This window comes from Anarhichas minor, unplaced genomic scaffold, assembly GCF_050575085.1.
Source record: "Anarhichas minor isolate MPS153535 unplaced genomic scaffold, ASM5057508v1 ptg000123l, whole genome shotgun sequence".
Lineage (NCBI taxonomy): Eukaryota > Metazoa > Chordata > Actinopteri > Perciformes > Anarhichadidae > Anarhichas > Anarhichas minor.
In genome coordinates, this window is record NW_027466569.1 from 412,501 (window position 1) to 435,684 (window position 23,184).

General features: G+C 44.5%; 1 protein-coding gene across 1 annotated transcript; it reads right to left on the bottom strand.

Moving 5' to 3' along the window:
* Positions 1-19,267: 19,267 nt before the first annotated feature.
* cebpa (CCAAT enhancer binding protein alpha) lies at positions 19,268-22,407 on the bottom strand. Its single transcript, XM_076083154.1, has one exon. The coding sequence runs from the start codon at positions 22,222-22,224 to the stop codon at positions 21,301-21,303; it is 924 nt and encodes a 307-aa protein (XP_075939269.1). The 5' UTR covers positions 22,225-22,407; the 3' UTR covers positions 19,268-21,300.
* Between the last annotated feature and the right edge of the window lie 777 nt (positions 22,408-23,184).

Genomic DNA, 23,184 nt, shown 5'->3' on the forward strand with positions numbered 1-23,184 from the left:
TGTCGTGTATGTGTGTGTGTGTGTGAGTGTGTGTGTGTGAGTAGTTGTGAGTCTCCTGTACTGTCATGTTGTGTATGTGTGTGTGTGTGTGTGTGTGTGAGTCTCTTGTACTGTCATGTTGTGTATGTGTGTGTGTGAGTGTGTATGTGTGTGAGTGAGTAGTTGTGAGTTTCCTGTACTGTCGGAGCCAAAAAGTTGTTTATGTTTGAAACCAGAAGATTTATTTGTCATTTTAACTCAAACTGTTCCTAAAACTAATCAAGTGTTTCCTGTGAAGACAAAGTTTTATTTTGAAAAGACTTATGAAACAAAGACTTTTATAGGAAAAATAAGAATATCTTAATGTAACAACTTATAAACAGACTGATGACAATCTTATAGGCAAATTTAGATATCTAAGTTTTGTATTAGTATATATATATATGTATAATAATATCCCTGTCCCCTGTCCCCTGTCTCCTGTCTCCTGCTTGTTGTTCTGTTGCCTAGCGTCAGTCTGACAGTCTGAATCATGATAATGTGATAATCTTTAGTCCTCCACACCCAACCAATCCAGACGCAGGGCGGGGCCTAATCCACCAATTATTCACCTGTCTCCAATTAGAGCGTCTGCACACACACACACACACACACACACACACTCACACACACACACACACACACACACACACACATACACATACACACTCACATACATACACACATCATCACTAAGTCGTTTCAGTCTGGCTTCATATTTATTCACAGGAAGTGACATCACAGTTCTGAATCACTTCCTGTCCTCAGTGGTGGAATGTCTCGTAAACCGGGATAAATCCTGATGGTCTGCTGCATCTAAAGAATGGTCAAACTAACACAGGACTTTCACCCAGGAGACCGATGTTCATGTCCCGTACAAAACTAAAAGTAACTAGTGTCTCCTTTGTCTCCTCTGTCCTCTCTCTCCTCTGTCTCCTCTGTCCCTTCTGTCCTCTGACTTCTGTGTACTGGACCCTCTGCAATTTGCATACCAGCCTCATGTGGGGGTGGACGACGCCATCAACTACCTGCTGCAACGAGCTCAGTCGCACCTGGATGAACCGGTGGCTCTGTGAGAATCACTTTCTTTGACTTCTCCAGTGCATTCCACACCATCCAGCCAGTGCTGCTGAGTGAGAAGCTGCTGGTGGTGGGGGTTAACGCATCCACCATCTCCTGCATCACTGACTACCTCACGGGCAGACCACAGTTTGTCCGACTGGGCCGTATGCTCTCTGATGGGGTGGTCAGTGATATTGGAGCCCCACAGGGAACTGTTCTGTCTCCCTTCCTGTTCACCTTGTACACCACTGACTTCCAGTACAACTCAGGGTCATGCCATCTGCAGAAGTTCTCTGATGACTCTGCAGTGGTCGGGTGTATAAGGGACGGACGGGAGGAGTACAGGGCAGTAGTGGAGGACTTTGTGGAGTGGGCCGGTAGAGATCACCTGCGTCTGAACGTGGCCAAGACCAGAGAGATGGTGGTCGACTTCAGGAGGAAGACGACGACTCCACAACCGCTGAGAGTTCAGGGAGAGGATGTGGACATGGTGGAGGAGTACAAGTACCTGGGTGTCTCCATCGACAGCAGACTGAACTGGAAGACCAACATCAACGCTGTGTACAAGAAGGGGAGGAGTCGACTCTTTTTCTTGAGGAAACTTCGATCCTTCAACGTGTGCAGGAAGACTTTTGCACTACTGTTTTTACCTATTAGTTAATTTAACACTATTCTATTTCATTGTATATATTGTGCATTTCTTAATACTTAATATTTGTATTTACTCTGTTACTTCTTTGCAGAAGTATATCCTTGCTGCTGTAACATACAAATGTCTCCCTGGGGATGAATAAAGTATATCGTATCTATCTATCTGTGTCCTCTCTGTCTCCTCTGTCCTCTGTCCTCTCTCTGTCTGTCCATCAGTGTCTTCACGTCTGTGATAGAAGTCTTCTTCACTTGTACGGTTGCTGTCCTCGTGTATTTCTCATAATGAACTGGTTCATTTCTATTGAACGCAGACGGTCAGCTGATGCTTTAAGACCAGCAGGTTGCTGGTTCGATTCCCGACAGATACATGTTCAGTAAATTAACAGAGATTGAATAACTAAAGTCCTCTAAGCATTCATCATGTTAATAAGAGACTCCATGTTCTCTCATCCCCCCCCCCCCCCGCCAGGGGACGTAGTCCTGGTCGGTGCTGATGAGGCCTCCGGGGGCCCCGGGGCCTCGTAGCTGGACCACCGGACACGTTCTCACACAACATTCTGTGATCGGTGTCGGCGGGTCACCAGAACTCGGAGAACATCTCGTAACAATAACACTGAGGGCCGACGCCATGTTGGTGTGTTGGTACATTCCTGCTGTGTGTTTTCTTTCTCCTGCTCTCCGTCTTCAGGGGAGGTGGGCACGGAACGCTGTGGTTTGGTTGGCCGAGGGAGGGGGGAGTTCCAGTTTAAAGAACATGAGAAGAATCCCAGCGGGCAGATATCAGATTCTCTATCAAGACCTCGGACGAGTGTGAAGACAACTCCTGTTTTGTTTTCTAGTTCCTCCTCCCTCCTTCTCCTCCTCCTCCTCCCTCCTCCTCCTCCCTCCTTCTCCTCCTCCTCCCTCCTTCTCCTCCTCCCTCCTCCTTCTCCTCCTCCTCCCTCCTTCTCCTCCCTCCTCCTCCCTCCTTCTCCTCCTCCTCCCTCCCCCTCCCTCCTCCCTCCTTCTCCTCCTCCCTCCTCCTCCCCCTCCCTCCTCCTCCTCCCTCCTCCCTCATCCCCCTCCCTCCTTCTCCTCCTCCCCCTCCCTCCTCCCTCCTTCTCCTCCCTCATCCCCCTCCCTCCTTCTCCTCCTCCCCCCTCCCTCCTCCTCCCCCTCCCTCCTTCTCCTCCTCCTCTCTCCTCCTCCCCCTCCCTCTTCCTCCTCCTCCTCCTCCTCCTCCCTCATCCCCCTCCCTCCTTCTCCTCCTCCTCCCCCCTCCCTCCTCCTCCTCCTCCTTCCTTCTCTTCCTCCCCCCCTCCTCCCCCTCCCTCCTTCTCCTCCTTCTCCTTCTCCTCCTCCTCCTCCCCCTCCCTCCTCCCTCATCCCCCTCCCTCCTTCTCCTCCTCCCTCCTTCTCCCCCTCCCTCCTCCTTCTCCTCCTCCTCCTCCCCCTCCCTCTTCCTCCTCCTCCTCCTCCCTCATCCCCCTCCCTCCTTCTCCTCCTCCTCCCCCCTCCCTCCTCCTCCTCCTTCCTTCTCTTCCTCCCCCCCTCCTCCCCCTCCCTCCTTCTCCTCCTCCTCCTCCCTCCTCCCTCATCCCCCTCCCTCCTTCTCCTCCTCCTCCTCCTCCCCCCTCCCTCCTCCCTCCTCCTCCTCCTCCCTCCTTCTCCCCCTCCCTCCTCCTTCTCCTCCTCCTCCCTCCTCCCCCTCCCTCCTCCCTCCTCCTCCCTCCTTCTCCTCCTCCCCCTCCCTCCTCCCTCTTCCTCCTTCTCCTCCTCCTCCCTCCTCCTCCTCCCTCCTTCTCTTCCTCCCCCTCCCTCCTCCTCCCCCTCCCTCCTCCTCCTCCTCCTCCCTCATCCCCCTCCCTCCTTCTCCTCCTCCTCCTCCCTCCTCCTCCTCCCTCCTCCTCCCTCTTGTTTTTCTAAAGAAGACTCCTTGCCAAGAGCTGAAACAATAGCAAAGCCTTCCAAAGCCTCCCTGGCTTTAAACAATGCCATCAATCACAGCGGGAAAAGCAAACACACACACACACACACACACACATCATCTACACCGCTTAACTCTTCATGAGGATGAAGACGAGGATGAAGACGAGGCTCAGAGGGGATGCAGAGTGTTAAAAGACTAACGAGCACAGAAAGTTTGGGACTGAGTGAAAACATTACAAAGTGAGCCTGTAAGTCATAGCTCGGGGTGAATTACCAACCTGTCAGCATCAATGCACCTCTGGATTTCACCCAAATACAGAGTGTGTGTGTGTGTGTGTGTTTTAACACTCTATAAACTTTCATTGTTATGCAGATGATACTCAATTATATCTCTCGATCAAGATGAAACCAACCAGCTCACTAAACACCTGTTACCACTCCAGTAAAAGTAGCCTAAAACGCCTATCCAAGGCATTCCCAAAGTAAACTGAAAGCTGTTCTTGAACCATTGGGAGTACATGCATGGTTTTGGTCTCTATTGAAAGGTAACACTCTGAAGTTTTTTCCCCAATTGTCAGAATCACTGTAAGTGCTACTAGCATTGAGTAATATAACTTTGAACACACTGAAGTCGAAGGTTTTTATTTCCGCCTGAATATTTCTTTGCAAACAGATGCCTGCAGATGACTATAGCTGTGGCTTATTAGCTGTAAAACACAATGGGACCACAGCATGAAGCCTTACCTAGTCCAGGTTCAGATCTGATAACAATACCACAGAAAATTAATATTTTACACATGTTTTACTAAGAGTATGTCGAGGCGCTTTCCAAAAAAGGCCATTTGGAGACCCATGGTAACCATGGTAACATACCTAGGCTGTGTAGAAATGTGTATTCATAATTCAATCTAAAGCTTATTTATGTTGAAACACAGTCATTTCTAAGTTATTTCGCCATTATTCATTTTCCTAAAATCTCCAAAACTTCCAAAAAACCACACTTTGCATTTTACGCACAGTCACAGGGACCTGACTCGCGGTAACGCAGTGACTTCCACATTCTGCCTCTAAATATAACCCCTGAAGCTGTATATCATTATTTTTGAAATTTCATTGGCTATACGAAGCGTCAGTCATCAGAACGCTCAGTTGCAATTGGCTCGAGCATTACACAAAAGAAGAGGGGCGGGCACTGTCCTTCAACGTAGACTGTCGTTGGCTATTGTAGGCTGTGGACAGGGCATGGAAGCTCCTAATAGGCCAAGTGAGGTGTCAATCAAAAGGTCAGAGTGCAGCCGCCATTTTCAGACCCAGATATGTTTACATGTGAACTGGAGTTATGTTAGAAAATACATAAATAATTAGGCATATCTGCCGGCTAATTTGAAATGATGCAACAGCATTCCGTGGGTATTTATGGTAATAATGTGTTTTGGACTAAATATTTTACTGGATTGGATCGTCTGGATCTTTGCTAATGTAACAAGACCGTTTTTGTTGGAATATTATCGATGGTGGATTACTATGAGACTTCATACATGAGTTTGTTGGTGGTCTGACAGAGGCGTTGATTGTACCTGCTGTTGTGATTGTATCTTGAAATGGAATCTAAGCTTTCCAAAGAGATGTCGCATCAGTATCTATCTATACATAGCAGTTGTGTACATAACACAAGTGTACACTTAACACTCCAAAGGCCCGTGGGCGGGCCGTCAGAGACTCAGACTAAAGTTTAACCTGAACCAGCCCTAAAGTTAGGGCTCAGGTTTATAGTTAGGACTGGCTCAGGTTTATAGTTAGGACTGGCTCAGGTTTATAGTTAGGGCTGGCTCAGGTTTATAGTTAGGGCTGGTTCAGGTTTATAGTTAGGACTGGTTCAGGTTTATAGTTAGGCCTGGTTCAGCTTCATAGTTAGGACTGGTTCAGGTTTATATTTAGGGCTGGTTCAGGTTTATAGTTAGGGCTGGTTCAGGTTTATAGTTAGGGCTGGCTTAGGTTTATAGTTAGGGCTGGCTCAGGTTTATAGTTAGGGTTGGTTCAGGTTTATAGTTAGGGCTGGTTCAGGTTTATAGTTAGGGCTGGCTCAGGTTTATAGTTAGGGCTGGCTCAGGTTTATAGTTAGGGCTGGTTCAGGTTTATAGTTAGGACTGGTTCAGGTTTATAGTTAGGCCTGGTTCAGCTTCATAGTTAGGACTGGTTCAGGTTTATATTTAGGGCTGGTTCAGGTTTATAGTTAGGGCTGGTTCAGGTTTATAGTTAGGGCTGGCTTAGGTTTATAGTTAGGGCTGGCTCAGGTTTATAGTTAGGGTTGGTTCAGGTTTATAGTTAGGGCTGGTTCAGGTTTATAGTTAGGGCTGGCTCAGGTTTATAGTTAGGGCTGGCTCAGGTTTATAGTTAGGGCTGGCTCAGGTTTATAGTTAGGGATGGCTCAGGTTTATAGTTAGGACTGGTTCAGGTTTATAGTTAGGGCTGGCTCAGGTTTATAGTTAGGACTGGTTCAGGTTTATAGTTAGGGCTGGCTCAGGTTTATAGTTAGGGTTGGTTCAGGTTTATAGTTAGGGATGGCTCAGGTTTATAGTTAGGGTTGGTTCAGGTTTATAGTTAGGGATGGCTCAGGTTTATAGTTAGGGCTGGCTCATCTTTATAGTTAGGGCTGGTTCAGGTTTTTATAAATTACTCTACAGGTCAAAAATGCCTTAAACATCTAGAATAAATATAAACATTAAAGGTTTTTAAGTATTTGGATGAATAACGTTTTCTCAGTCAGACCTTAATGACCTACAGGAGCTTCTTGGTGTATATATGAATATATAATAATCATATATTAAATATATGGTTATATTAAATATATGATTATATTATATAAACATATATTTAATATGTGATTATATTATATGAGTGTTTACAGATGGACACATGTCTCATTTGTATTGTCCATAAACAACACAACACATGACTCACCTGTGATCACATGACTCACCTGAGATCACATGACTCACCTGAGATCACATGACTCACCTGAGATCACATGAATCACCTGAGATCACATAAATCCCCTGATATCACATGACTCTGCAGTGTTTGCTCAAGTTAAACCGACAGTCTGACCTAAAGTGCAGAATGGTAGAAACCTGTATCCAGAGATCACTGAGTCCACATTCTTCATGTTCCAGGTAGAACCAGGAGGGAGGAGCCTCAGAGTGAAACCAGCACCATGTGCAGGTTTAACTGAGTCCTGCAGGTCATCCTGACCCCCCCCCCCCCCCCCTATCTTTAGTAAACAGTGAGAGGACGCTCCTCTGATAGACTTTAATCTGTGACTCTGTGTAAACTCTGCATGTGAACTCTGACCACCTCACCCTCTCAATGTGGACTCATACGTTCACTTCATTCTATGAGTCATTTCTACTAACTTCTGCTTTCACTGGATGTTTCCCACAATGCATCAGTGGAGGAGGAGGAGAAAATATGGAAGTTATGAAAGTTAAACGTCTCAAATAATTTATATTGAGAACAAAACGGTACTGTTGGTACTTTGTAGTGAATAGATGTAACATTAGTATACAGGAGTACACAGTAGTACACATTACTACACAGGAGTAGACTAGTACACATTACTACACAGGAGTAGACAGTAGTACACATTACTACACAGGAGTAGACAGTAGCACACATTACTACACAGGAGTACACAGTAGAACACATTACTACACAGGAGTAGACAGTAGTACACATTACTACACAGGAGTAGACAGTAGCACACATTACTACACAGGAGTAGACAGTAGAACACATTACTACACAGGAGTAGACTAGTACACATTACTACACAGGAGTACACAGTAGCACACATTACTACACAGGAGTAGACAGTAGTACACATTACTACACAGGAGTAGACTAGTACACATTACTACACAGGAGTAGACAGTAGTACACATTACTACACAGGAGTAGACTAGTACACATTACTACACAGGAGTACACAGTAGTACACATTACTACACAGGAGTAGACTAGTACACATTACTACACAGGAGTAGACAGTAGAACACATTACTACACAGGAGTAGACTAGTACACATTACTACACAGGAGTAGACAGTAGTACACATTACTACACAGGAGTACACAGTAGCACACATTACTACACAGGAGTAGACAGTAGTACACATTACTACACAGGAGTACACAGTAGCACACATTACTACACAGGAGTACACAGTAGCACACATTACTACACAGGAGTAGACAGTAGTACACATTACTACACAGGAGTAGACTAGTACACATTACTACACAGGAGTAGACAGTAGTACACATTACTACACAGGAGTAGACTAGTACACATTACTACACAGGAGTACACAGTAGTACACATTACTACACAGGAGTAGACTAGTACACATTACTACACAGGAGTAGACAGTAGTACACATTACTACACAGGAGTACACAGTAGAACACATTACTACACAAGAGTACACAGTAGTACACATTACTACACAGGAGTAGACAGTAGCACACATTACTACACAGGAGTACACAGTAGAACACATTACTACACAGGAGTACACAGTAGTACACATTACTACACAGGAGTAGACAGTAGAACACATTACTACACAGGAGTAGACTAGTACACATTACTACACAGGAGTACACAGTAGCACACATTACTACACAGGAGTAGACAGTAGTACACATTACTACACAGGAGTAGACTAGTACACATTACTACACAGGAGTAGACAGTAGTACATATTACTACACAGGAGTAGACTAGTACACATTACTACACAGGAGTACACAGTAGTACACATTACTACACAGGAGTAGACAGTAGAACACATTACTACACAGGAGTAGACTAGTACACATTACTACACCGGAGTAGACAGTAGTACACATTACTACACAGGAGTACACAGTAGCACACATTACTACACAGGAGTACACAGTAGAACACATTACTACACAGGAGTACACAGTAGTACACATTACTACACAGGAGTAGACAGTAGAACACATTACTACACAGGAGTAGACTAGTACACATTACTACACCGGAGTAGACAGTAGTACACATTACTACACAGGAGTACACAGTAGCACACATTACTACACAGGAGTACACAGTAGCACACATTACTACACAGGAGTAGACAGTAGTACACATTACTACACAGGAGTAGACTAGTACACATTACTACACAGGAGTAGACAGTAGAACACATTACTACACAGGAGTAGACTAGTACACATTACTACACAGGAGTAGACAGTAGTACACATTACTACACAGGAGTACACAGTAGCACACATTACTACACAGGAGTAGACAGTAGTACACATTACTACACAGGAGTAGACTAGTACACATTACTACACAGGAGTACACAGTAGTACACATTACTACACAGGAGTAGACTAGTACACATTACTACACAGGAGTAGACTAGTACACATTACTACACAGGAGTAGACAGTAGAACACATTACTACACAGGAGTAGACTAGTACACATTACTACACAGGAGTAGACTAGTACACATTACTACACAGGAGTAGACAGTAGTACACATTACTACACAGGAGAACACAGTAGTACACATTACTACACAGGAGTAGACTAGTACACATTACTACACAGGAGTAGACTAGTACACATTACTACACAGGAGTACACAGTAGTACACATTACTACACAGGAGTAGACAGTAGTACACATTACTACACAGGAGTAGACTAGTACACATTACTACACAGGAGTAGACAGTAGTACACATTACTACACAGGAGTAGACTAGTACACATTACTACACAGGAGTAGACTAGTACACATTACTACACAGGAGTACACAGTAGTACACATTACTACACAGGAGTAGACAGTAGCACACATTATTACGTTGTAGTACACAGTAGTACACATTACTACACAGGAGTACACAGTAGTACACATTACTACACAGGAGTAGACAGTAGTACACATTATTACGTTGTAGTACACAGTAGTACAACATATAAAAGTTGTTGTGTTGTTGAAAGACGTCTCACCACTTCCTGTTTCTGCAGAAACTCCTTAAAATATGGAAGAAAGTTTGTTTGTGTAACAAAACAAAACTTGTCCCTGAAAAATGTCTGTCTCTCTGACAGACAGACAGACAGACAGACAGACAGAGAGACAGACAGACAGACAGACAGACAGACAGACAGAGAGACAGACAGACAGACAGACAGACAGACAGACAGACAGACAGACAGAGAGACAGACAGACAGACAGACAGACAGAGAGACAGACAGACAGAGAGACAGAGAGACAGACAGACACTGTGTGGAACGTGTTCTTTCTACTGACAACAACAACAACAGAAGAAGAAGAAGAAGAAGAAGAAGAAGAAGAAGAAGAAGAAGAAGAAGAAGAAGAAGAAGAAGAAGAAGAAGAAGAAGAAGAAAAAGAAGAAGAAGAAGAAGAAAGTTCAAGTGTAGAAGAAGAACTCTTTGGTTTCTCAGACCAAACTGCTGACTCACAACGATCCACCGCAGTGACCTGTCAGCCCCACTGCATGCTGGGAACTCAAAGTCAGGCTTCCTCATTTGTCTGCAGAAATGTTCCTTGTTCACATGACTTCCTGTTGAGCAGCAGAGAAACACAGAGGGGGGTTTAGTAAGGTCATACCTGTGATGATGTCAGCCAGGTGATGTGATGATGTCAGTCAAGTGATGATGTTAGTCAGGTGATGTGAGCCCATTTATTTGGAAAAACTAGGTCCACCCTGAGTTACAGTGACTGTTTGGGACATTTATTTTGGAAAAACAGCCTTGTCTTAAGTCCCTTGTTGAGCTAGAGCAGGGGTCACCAACCTTTTTTAAACTGAGAGCTACTTCAAGGGTACCGAGTAGTACGAAGAGCTACTTATTTGATACAAACTTCCTGAATAACAAAGTTGCACAGATCACCTTAATAATAATAATATATGTGAAGAAACTGTTTGATCACATGTCAGTTAATTATTCCTCACAATAATTATTAATAATGATTTCCACAACAATGATGGTATAGCTACACATACATATTTAAACATGCAACTTTTATTTCTGTTAATCTGTTTCAACATTTGAAAGTCAGAGGTATCACATCTCTGATATTTTTGTATCATCACATGATCAAAGCCGGTTGCTTTTGCACATAGCGCCTGCTGGTGAATGATGCAGTGGTAATGTAGACATTTTGCGAAGTCTGGGTCACCTTTGCATTGCGCAATGAAGCCTGCATGCCGGCCCGTCATCGCGGGAGCCCCGTCTGTTGTCACCGACACCAGCTTTTCCAATGGTACCTTTTTCTCCACGAATAAACTAGTAAAAAGTCTCGTCTATAGCCGAGCGGGGATCCAACCCTCCGAGGCGCGCAAGCGTCTTCGGGCGCCCGCGTTCAAACCTCTAGTCTGGGCCTTTTCGGTCGGATTGCGTTGCCTCGCCTCTTCCCCCGCCACCCCTGAGTTGTTGCCCCGCGGCCTGTTCCGAGGATTTACGGACCTGACGACGGGGTGCGCTCGCGGCGCGCGTCTGGCGCCAACAGGAAGCGCCCGCCATTCGGAACCTGAAAACCTAGTGCGGTGCGGCGGCCTCGTCCTGGCTGTCCGCCGTGCGCCTCCGGGTACCCAACTCTCTTATGACAAGAAATATTGTCATTTTAAAATCTACACTAATGCAAGCGTTTTTGATTAAAAAAGAACAGCAACTACAATTTTAGACGGAGCTCCAATGGTGACTAGTGCTATTTTTAGAACATGCCTTGCGGGCGACTCACGTGGTCCCTGCGGGCGACAGGGTGCCCGCGGGCACCGTGTTGGCTACCTCTGAGCTAGAGTTACCTTGTGGGGCTTTTATTTTGAAATAGAGATCCGTCCCTAGTTTCCTGTTAACATAACAACAACAACAATCCTCCTTCCTGAGTTTCCTGTAAAGATACAGTGACTCCATGGGGCTTTTATTTTGAAGGGGTGTGTGTGTGTTGGGGAGACAGACTTTTATTTGTTTAGTTTGTCTAAGAGACTCAAACCTGCAGTGAATGTTTCTCCATTGAGCTCCATTAAAACACATCCAGTCCCTTTACTCTCTTATCAGAACTAGACATGAGAGTTAAATAGTTTATTATGATAACGATAGAAACCGAGATTGTGGTTCGGCTCTGAGTTTTATTTTGAAAAGCTGTATACATGCATGTCAACGGTCTCACCGGTCTTTAATTCAAACTTCAGGACTTCTTCAACTCGGCATCTCAGAGTCGACTCCAGATGATTATCGGCAGAAATAAACTGAGAACCAGTGAACGGGACAGAAACCTGGCAGGAACAGAGCACGCTGCTCGACCCTGAACGCACCACGGGGCATTCACAGTCAGACAGAGATGGTATCAGCTGTTCTTCAACAGCACAAATGATCCGAGCAGCAGAGCCAGGAGGTGATTAACGCTGAGTCACTGTTATCACATTAAAATACTGAACCTTTATTCACCCGCTCAGCAACAGGCACAGACATAACTAATACCTTCATATATAATTAAGATATTATTAATAACTTCATATATGAATAAGATATTATTAATAACTTCCTATATTAATAAGAGGTAAAGCTGCTAAAAAACAGACTGGGAGCATTTCTATTGCCTCCAACGGCTCTCAACATGGCAACAGCCGAGCCAGCAGCTAGAAGCTAACGGTGCTAACGGTGCTAACACCGTCGGTCTGGACGACGTTTTATTTGTGCACTAAAAGGAACGCTCACATGCACTAAAAGGAACGCTCACATGCACTAACATGCACTAAAAGGAACGCTCACATGCACTAACATGCACTAAAAGGAACACTCACATGCACTAAAAGGAACGCTCACATGCACTAACATGCACTAAAAGGAACACTCACATGCACTAAATGACATGCGGCCATAACAACACACACATTTCAACTCAAACCACCATCTTTTCCTAAAACTAGCTGCTTCCTGTGAAGACGTAACTTTATTTTGAAAAGACTGTATTCATGTAACGAGCAGAAACTGACTTGTGTTGCTAGAGTTTAGTAGGAAAACTATTTTGTGTGAAACACTATAAACATTTCTATGGAAAGTTGTGTACCAATAAAGAGAGACATATATACTGTATATATTATATACATATGTACATATAATATTCAACATTCCTCGTCACAGTTTGTTCTGTTTAACTGAGTTTTATTGGAGAAGCTCAGACTGTTTACACAAAACCTCGTTCAGAGAATCAGAGTTAGTTCATATCAACACTTCTATTGTGATGCTTTTAGCAGATGAGGAAGACCAGAAAATGCTGACCAATCAGAGCAGAGGAGGGTCTTAAAGAGACAGAAGCTAAAAGAAAGTTAATTTAGACAGATCTATGATCCATGTGAGCACACAGAAATAAAACTACATTCTTTCACACACAAACTAAAGTCTTCAGTTCGAATGCTGCAGCCTGTAGAAACTGAGGACTCCCACAATACATTGCTTTTGTTTGTATTAATGATCTCAAAGACTTCACTTCCAACGATCTAATGAAGAAATCTGGTCTGTGTGTGATGAAGCCTCATAAATCAGAGAGAAGACAAACAGATCAGAGATGAGACGCAACACAAACAGAAATCTGCTGAGTTTAAGAACCAGGACCGAACATGTCGAGGCTGCAGAGCGGAGAGGAGAAGATCTCTCCATCAATCTGCCTCGTAAAAGACGAGCCTCCAGAAACACAGCAAGCGTTTCCCTCCGACAACCAGAGCCAATAAACCAGTGTATGAACATATTTGTGGTCTCAGAGGATTAAGATCTGATTCTCTAAATTAAAAAGAAACCGGCTCCACATGAGAGGTTGTGTTTTCTCTGGTTTGTAGTTTTGTTCTGTGAAAGCCTGTAAAACCAGAACCAGAAGCTGTTTCACTCATCTTCTATGAGCTTCAGGTTCAGTTTCCACTGCAGATCAAGCAATTCAAAGATTTATACAAATCAAACAAAAAGTAGAAAGATGTTACAGTTTAAAAACACAACTCAACTAACTCATGGAGAGAAAAAACCCATGAAAGGAAAAGTTGTTCCACAATAAATGTGTATATAAAACAAGATGTTTCTTTGTTAACCCTTCTGAAGATGTGCAGCTCGTGGGACGTTTTCATCACGTTTTCATTCGTAGCTAAACCGAAATGTAATGCGTCGTAATTTGTAGATATCCCACAACATCATTTCATACGTTTTGTACGTAATCATGAACTAGAAACCACAAAAGCTCACACAGGACTAAACCTAACTAAGTAGTTTTGTTGTCTAAACCTAACTAAGTAGTGTTGTTGTCTAAACCTAACTAAGTAGTTTTGTTGTCTAAACCTAACTAAGTAGTGTTGTTGTCTAAACCTAACTAAGTAGTTTTGTTGTCTAAACCTAACTAAGTAGTGTTGTTGTCTAAACCTAACTAAGTAGTTTTGTTGTCTAAACCTAACTAAGTAGTGTTGTTGTCTAAACCTAACTAAGTAGTGTTGTTGTCTAAACCTAACTAAGTAGTGTTGTTGTCTAAACCTAACTAAGTAGTTTTGTTGTCTAAACCTAACTAAGTAGTGTTGTTGTCTAAACCTAACTAAGTAGTGTTGTTGTCTAAACCTAACTAAGTAGTGTTGTTGTCTAAACCTAACTAAGTAGTGTTGTTGTCTAAACCTAACTAAGTAGTTTTGTTGTCTAAACCTAACTAAGTAGTGTTGTTGTCTAAACCTAACTAAGTAGTGTTGTTGTCTAAACCTAACTAAGTAGTTTTGTTGTCTAAACCTAACTAAGTAGTTTTTTGTCTCAACCTAACTAAGTAGTGTTGTTGTCTAAACCTAACTAAGTAGTTTTGTTGTCTAAACCTAACTAAGTAGTTTTGTTGTCTAAACCTAACTAAGTAGTGTTGTTGTCTAAACCTAACTAAGTAGTGTTGTTGTCTAAACCTAACTAAGTAGTGTTGTTGTCTAAACCTAACTAAGTAGTTTTTTGTCTCAACCTAACTAAGTAGTGTTGTTGTCTAAACCTAACTAAGTAGTTTTGTTGTCTAAGCCTAACTAAGTAGTGTTGTTGTCTAAACCTAACTAAGTAGTTTTGTTGTCTAAGCCTAACTAAGTAGTTTTGTTGTCTAAACCTAACTAAGTAGTTTTGTTGTCGAAACCTAAATAAGTATTTTAGTTGTCTAAACCTAACTAAGTAGTTTAGTTGACTAAATTCATGTTCATGTACCAGTTCTGTCATAGTAAGGGTTTGATGGTGAATGTCTGCAGATCCTGAGAGTCTGCAGTCATGCTAGCAGCTCTGTGAGGCTACATGCTAACATCACATGATGGTAGATAGTCGACACAGAGACGAAATAAGAGAAGCAACCTGCTGAAAGGCTTTTTATATCGGGCAGCAGCTAAAATAGTTTTCAATAAAACAAGTGTTGTTAAAGCAGCTTAGAACATCTCTCAGAAGAACAGATGAGGTTTAGCTGAGTCAAATGTAACATAATATTAATAATAATAATATTAATAATAACCCACAGAGCCTGGCGTCTCCTCTCTGTCCATGTGACATGTCTCTTCTGTCAGAGAGCAAACAGTCAAAGCTCTCGCTGGTCTTTCAGAGTAAAGTGCTATTCGTGGATGAAAAGAGCCGGTTAATCTTTAAACGAGGGACAAACAGAACGAGTGGACGCTCAAACAGAGCAGATAGACGGGTCGAGCTGCTGACACACTCTCCACACAACACGTCAATGAAACGAAGCACTTTGACTCTGCAAACACACCGAAATCTGGAAACAGCACACGTTCGTCTGGACGAATAAAGGAGGTGGCGAATACGTTCATGTGCTCACGGTTCAGTACAGAAGAATAACTAAAGCATCAGGTCCTGCTATCCTCGTCCCCTCTGACACATATCTGACCTTGGTGTCTCTGATGTTTCCATGGTTACAGCCTATGATTTGTATTTAATGATGATTTAAATGAGAAGTTAACAGAAACTCTGCTGCTTCATACACGACTGAGGAGCTGCGTTCATGTTTAGGATCTCCTCAAACAGAATATCTGGAGGGATAACGTTTGTGTTCTGGTTTGTGTTCTGGTTTTGTAGTCCGAGTAGTAATGACCAATCAACCAATCAACCTATCAACCAACCAACCGACCAATCAACCAACCAACCAATCAACCAACCAACCAACCAATCAACCAACCAACCAATCAACCAACCAATCAACCAACCAATCAACCAATCAACCAACTAACCTATCAACCTATCAACCAACCAAACAACCTATCAACTAATCAACCAACCAACCTATCAACCAACCAACCAATCAACCAACCAACCAATCAACCAATCAACCAATCAACCAATCAACCAACCAACCAATCAACCAACCAACTTATCAACCAACATACCAACCAACCAATCAGCCTATCAACCAACCAATCAACCAACCAACCTATCAACCAACCAACCTATCAATCAACCAATCAACCTATCAACCAACCAACCAACCAACCAACCAACAACCACCAATCAACCAATCAACCAACCAGCCAAACAACTAATCAACCTATCAACCTATCAATCTATCAACCTATCAACCAACCAACCAATCAATCAATCATCTTTTAATCTGTGAAACTTGAGAAACAGTCCGGTGGAACTCATCGTCTCTAATCAGACTGTAAACATGGAGCAGCTCATGGAGGAGGAAGTCCTGGTCCACATGTCTGCTGACTGAACCAGAACACAAATATAGACCCTCATCATCATGATCATCAGACCAACGATGATGATGATGATGATGAGGGTTCAGAGGTTCTGTTGACTTCAGAGAACAGAGAACGACCTTCATGTTTTCTGTGATCCACACAAACATGTTTTATATTCACTCAGACCAGCTGTGACGTCATGTGACGCTGGAGTCCGTCCAGACGGTTCTGGGCTCAGAGACGGACCTCTGGACATAAAACAGAAGGATAATGTCTTCCATCCGCAGAAAAAGAGTCTCCGGCCAAGACACACATCCAACCAGTCGTCCAAAAAAATAAGGAAAGACAAAACCACCACAGGCACCAAGACCTGAACCAACGAGGAGTCTTCTGCTAGACTGAGGGGGATGAGGTTTATCTTCATGAAGCTGTGAGACTCAGAGGTCTAAAAGTATTTTTTCTCTTCAGAAGGTTCCTCACTGAGAGAAATAACCTGAAGTCTTTAAGAGTCCTGCACGATAACAGTTGTTTGAGTCCTCTAAATGTTAAGGAAAGGTGCTTCAATGCTTCCTTTCCTATCTCCTTTAGCACAGGAAACACTGGACCTTCCTTTACCAAAGGAAAGGAGATAATTCTGACCCATAATCAACTTTTATTTCAGACTCATGAGTCCATATAGTATCAAAAAAAAAAAAAATACAACAACAATATATAAAATAGAATACAATACGAGGACACCAAGACACAGGTGTGATCATTGCAGTTAAAAAAGTCACTCGTTGTTAAAAACATACAGACATTTGTTCCAATGTTTCCAGAAACAAGAAAAATCAGGAACATCACCAATATTGAAATGATCACTCTTCACACTATTGAAAACATCCCTATAATGTTTACTCCACAGATCTGCAATACTGTCCGAACCAGTAGCCCCATCAGTGTTGGATGGCCGGGCATCTTAGTGTTACTGGCAACCGCAACTTCTTTCCAGAAATCAGAGACATTATTTTGCTGAAGCTTTTTGGCCATGGAGTTTGCCCTCATGGCCTGTTCATTTCTTTTAATAAAGCGCACAGCATATTTAAATCTAGCATTTGCGTGTTTCTTGTGTTCACACTCTGGACCATGTCTTGCTTTTCCTGATAAAACCCAGTTTTTAAAAGCTTCTTTAGCCTCTAGATGGAGTTCAGACACATATTCATTCCATCCTGGCCTAAGATTATGTTGTTTAGCCCTTTTTTTGCAGAATGATTCACTAACATTATTTAGACAATTCACTATTTTATCACACATTATGCATAGATCACTATTGTGGTTTTGGTTTTTACAGTTAATGTTGCCACACAGAATTGCATCAAGTGGTAATTCAATATTACTTAGGCTCTTATCAGTTTGTGAGTTGTAATGCAAGAAATCATCTTCTGTGAGGTTTGACCAATCTACTTTAAAGTTGTGTTCATGGTTATCATTACTGGTCAATTCAGGTAGACTCTCAACATGTAATGTCACAGAGACAGGTATGTGATCTGTTGTAGCCGCTCATACAGGATTGCAACATCCTGGAGACAGTCATGAGCATCAGCTGTACATACACAGTGATCCAGCCCAGAGGTTGTATGCCATGCTTCACTGGTGTATGTGTAGCTATTTACTGGCAACAGCACTTTGCTGGAAAGAATCAACTTGCTATCTTGACAAAATTGCATGAGGTGTTGACCAAACAGGGAGTTATTATCTGAGATATCAGCGTTCATATCCCCCACAACAAATATGCTTGTATATGCACTCTCTTTGATAAAAGAACTTATAAAAGCAAGCCTATGAAGGTATTCATCCTCGTTTTGAGTACTTTCATAAGGAGTGTAAACATTTAAAATTACAAAAACATTCTTATTATGTACAACTTTAACTGCTATGCACCAGTCCACCTCTAGTCTAATCACACTGATCAGTGGATCATATTTTTTATGCCACAGAATGGCGACCCCCCCCCCCCCCCCCCCCCCCCCCAGGTATTCTGCCACGCACTATTCCCTTGCTTAGATCTGTTGTGGATTCCCCTGCCCCATGAAAATCATTATTGACAGAGTTAAGTTTATCCAGGTCTTGTTTGGCTAAAAAAGTCTCTTGTATACACAAGATATCAGCGCTCTCCATGAGTGTGTCAATAACAATGCGTCTCGCTCTGTCCCCAGCGTTCTGTCCCCAGTGTTCTGTCCCCAGCGCTCTGTCCCCAGCGCTCTGTCCCCAGCGTTCTGTCCCCAGCGCTCTGTCCCCAGCGTTCTGTCCCCAGCACTCTGTCCCCAGCGTTCTGTCCCCAGCGCTCTGTCCCCAGCGTTCTGTCCCCAGCACTCTGTCCCCAGCGTTCTGTCCCCAGCGCTCTGTCCCCAGCGTTCTGTCCCCAGCTCTCTGTCCCGGGCGCAAGCCACGCGAGTTATAAGACACAACTCTAATACTCATAATTCTTTGCGGCAGGAACATTAAAGTGAAGCAGCATGAAAACAATGTTTATCTCACACAGGTTTAATAATTATGCTCATACAGTTATAAAGTTATATTTATATATATATGTATATATATATATACATATATAATAGTCAAACTGATTTAAATGCCTATAGTTGTAATCTGTGCAGCTGTTATTGATTTTATTGATTGTGACGTTTAGAGTTATGAGTAAATATGAAATGTTTATGACGGGTTCTTTAATAATAAAGTGAGTAAAGATGTGTCTGTGTGAGCGCCTCCTACTGGCTGCAGATCAATATGAATATATTTATAATATAATATATATAATATGAAATATGAATTTATGTTCAGAGTGAAAACTAAAATAAACAAATATTCTATAACAAAAGAATCCAACAACACAGCAGAATGTGATAAAACGAGCTCTTTTATTATAATAATTCGGATTTTTGGTATTTTATCTACATATACATATATTTATGTACATGTAGACGTACTTTACAATTGAGACGAAAACTTTGAAACAAACAAACAAACAAAGAGCTTCCTCCTTCCTCTCTGACACCACAGCAGGAGGTCAACGGTCACCTCAGATCAGAAGGCACCGTGTGTGTGTGTGTGTGTGTGTGTGTGTGTGTGTGTGCGTGTGTGCGTGTGTGTGTGTGTGTGCGCGTGTGTGTGTGTGTGTGTGCATAGAAATCTGTTCACTTTGTTTTATAACAGATTGAGGACGTTTTCTCGTCTGGTGTCTGCAGGAGACACTGAACCTCCACATGCTGGTCTAGAGCTGCTGGTCTAGAGCTGCTGGTCTAGAGCTGCTGGTCTACAGCTGCAGGTCTACAGCTGCTGGTCTAGAGCTGCAGGTCTAGAGCTGCAGGTCTACAGCTGCTGGTCTACAGCTGCAGGTCTAGAGCTGCAGGTCTACAGCTGCTGGTCTACAGCTGCTGGTCTACAGCTGCAGGTCTAGAGCTGCAGGTCTACAGCTGCTGGTCTACAGCTGCAGGTCTAGAGCTGCAGGTCTAGAGCTGCAGGTCTACAGCTGCTGGTCTACAGCTGCTGGTCTACAGCTGCAGGTCTACAGCTGCAGGTCTAGAGCTGCAGGTCTACAGCTGCTGGTCTACAGCTGCTGGTCTAGAGCTGCAGGTCTAGAGCTGCAGGTCTAGAGCTGCAGGTCTACAGCTGCTGGTCTACAGCTGCAGGTCTAGAGCTGCAGGTCTAGAGCTGCAGGTCTACAGCTGCTGGTCTACAGCTGCAGGTCTACAGCTGCAGGTCTAGAGCTGCAGGTCTACAGCTGCTGGTCTACAGCTGCTGGTCTAGAGCTGCAGGTCTAGAGCTGCAGGTCTACAGCTGCAGGTCCAGAGCGGTCTGGTTTTCAGAGGACACGACGGAGAGACAGACTCTGTTCCAGTTGTTATGAGTTTGTTTTTGTCACTTTGGCGTTTCATAACTCAGTTATTATTATTATTATCGTTCATACGGACACAAAACGTCAACTTTTAGAGAACAAAGAGAGGAAAGACACCTTGTTACTGAGATGAATAAGCATCATCATCATCATCATCATCATCATCACAACTCAAACGTCCCACTGCACATTTTAGTCCTTGAACTGGTTTGGAAGCATGAAAACTAACCAGGTTCCCAGTTATCAGTCTGCATCATCATCATCATCATCATCACTGTTTCTGTTCAAACATGACAAACCTTTGAAGTGAGACAGACCTGGAGTCAGCCTTTAAATAGAGACTCCAGGTCTCTGGTCTGAGACGGACCAGGATGAAGGTCTGGAGGTCTGGACTCCTCCCGTCCCCCTTTAGCTGCTCTGATATGTGAGTGTGTGGAGGACAAGGCACATAAAACAAGCGCTCCTCTGAGGAGCTGCAGGGACGAGCTTATTGGCTTTTAGAGAAGGCACAGAGAGACAGACAGGGAGAGAGTGAGACAGAGAGACAGAGACAGAGACGGAGAGAGAGACGGAGAGAGACAGACAGGGAGAGAGAGAGAGAGAGACAGACAGGGAGAGAGTGAGACAGAGAGACAGAGACAGAGAGACAGAGAGAGACAGAGACAGAGACGGAGAGACAGAGACGGAGAGACAGAGACAGAGAGACAGAGACAGAGAGACAGAGAGAGAGAGACAGAGACGGAGAGTCTTATGTCCACAGTCTGAAGACGGACAGTGAGACGGACAGTGTCTTCATGTCTCAAAGTTTCTGTTTTATATAAAAAGTGTTTTTTTTTCTCTTTAGTTCCAGAATCAAAGTGTTTCTCTGGAGAGTTTTTCGTGTTTTTCAGTGAACACCAGCTGCCTCAGTCTGTCTCACGCATGAAGACACGTAGAACCGTTAGCGAGTGTAAATCCAGCAGAGTCCCGGTCCGGTCCGGTCCAGTCCCTGTCCCGGTCCGGTCCGGTCCGATCCGGTCCCGGTCCACGGTAGTCCCTCAGCTGCCCATGGGTTTGAAGGACCCGTCCGGCAGCTGTCTGAAGATGCCCCGTAACGTGTCCAGCTCGCGGGTCAGGTGCTCCACCCGCCGCCTCAGTCTGTCGTTGTCGGTGCTGAGCTCCACCACCTTGTGCTGCGTCTCCATGTTGCGTATCTTCGCCTTGTCGCGGCTCTTGCGCACGGCCACGTTGTTGCGCTCGCGCCTCAGCCGGTACTCCGGACTGCCTTTGTCCACGTTCTTCTTGGACTTCCCTCCACCACCTCCTCGGTGCTGATCCAGCAGCTTCAGGCCGCCCTGCTGCTGGTGCTGGTGGTGGTTGTGATGGTGGTGCTGGTGCGGACTGGGCACCGGGGTCGGTGGAGGAGTCGGGTGTCCCGGCTGGAGGTGCATGGTGGTCTGCGCGCAGTGCGCGATCTGGTACTGGAGGTGCGGCTGCTGCTGCTGGGAATGCTGGGAGTACTGCTGGGAGTGCGGGTGCGGGTGGTGGTAGGTGGGAGGCAGACCCGGGTTCACGTCCTCGTCGTCCCGCGGCTCCTGCTTGATGGCCACCGGTCGAATGCGCTGCGGGTTGTGCTCGTAGAGCGGCTCCAGCTTGGACTCCATGTAGTTCGACATGTAGTGCTGCTGGGGACCCGGGCCCGGACCGCAAGGCACCGACTCGTACTCTCCGTTCATGATCTTGAGCTTGTCCTGCCGGGAGCTGCTGTGGTGGAACAGGTCCGCCAGGAAGTCGTCGTTGAAAGCCGCCGGGTCAATGTAGGCGCTCAGGTCGATGGAGGTCTCGCTGTCTCCGATCTCACCGCCCTGCAGGTCCGACGGGTCTCTGTAGCCGGAGGAGGGCTGCTGGATGTGGGTCATCGGGGGTCGAGGCGCGACCTCGTACAGGTTCGAGAGCTCCATGGAGAACCTAGAGCCGGGCATGCATGGAGACGAGCTCCGAGAATCCAGTTTGGACAAAAGTCAGAGACGGGGGGGGGCCTCTGAGCTCTGAGTCCGGCAGACGTGCACTGAAGTCCGGGGAGAAAAGAACAGTTTCTATACCTTTGATCCGGAGCAGAGAGGACCGGGTTCTAGAGGAGTCCTGCTGCTCAGTGAACGGTGAGCTGTCAAAGTACGTTTATATAGGAGAGCAGGAGGGAGGGGCACACACACACATACACACACACACACATACACACACACACACACACATACACACACACACACACACACATACACACACACACACATACACACACACACACACACACATACACACACACACACACACACACACTTACACACACACACACATACACACACACACACACACATACACACACACACACACACACATACACACACACACACATACACACACACACACACACACATACACACACACACACACACACACACACTTACACACACTCACACATACACACACACACACACACATATACACACACACACACACATACACACACACACACACACACTTACACACACTCACACACACACACACACACACACACACACACACACATACACACACACACACACACACACACACATACACACACACACACACACATACACACACACACACACACACACATACACACACACACACACACACACATACACACACACACACATACACACACACACACACATACACACACACACACACACACACTTACACACACTCAAATACACACACACACGCACACACACACACTCAAATACACACACACACACACACACTAAAACACACTAAAACACACACACACACACACACATACACTAAAACACACACAGACGTTTTACGGAGGCGAAGTAAAATAGAATAATTTCCACTGAACTGTTTTTTCTTTATTCTGACAAAACTAAACCAGATCC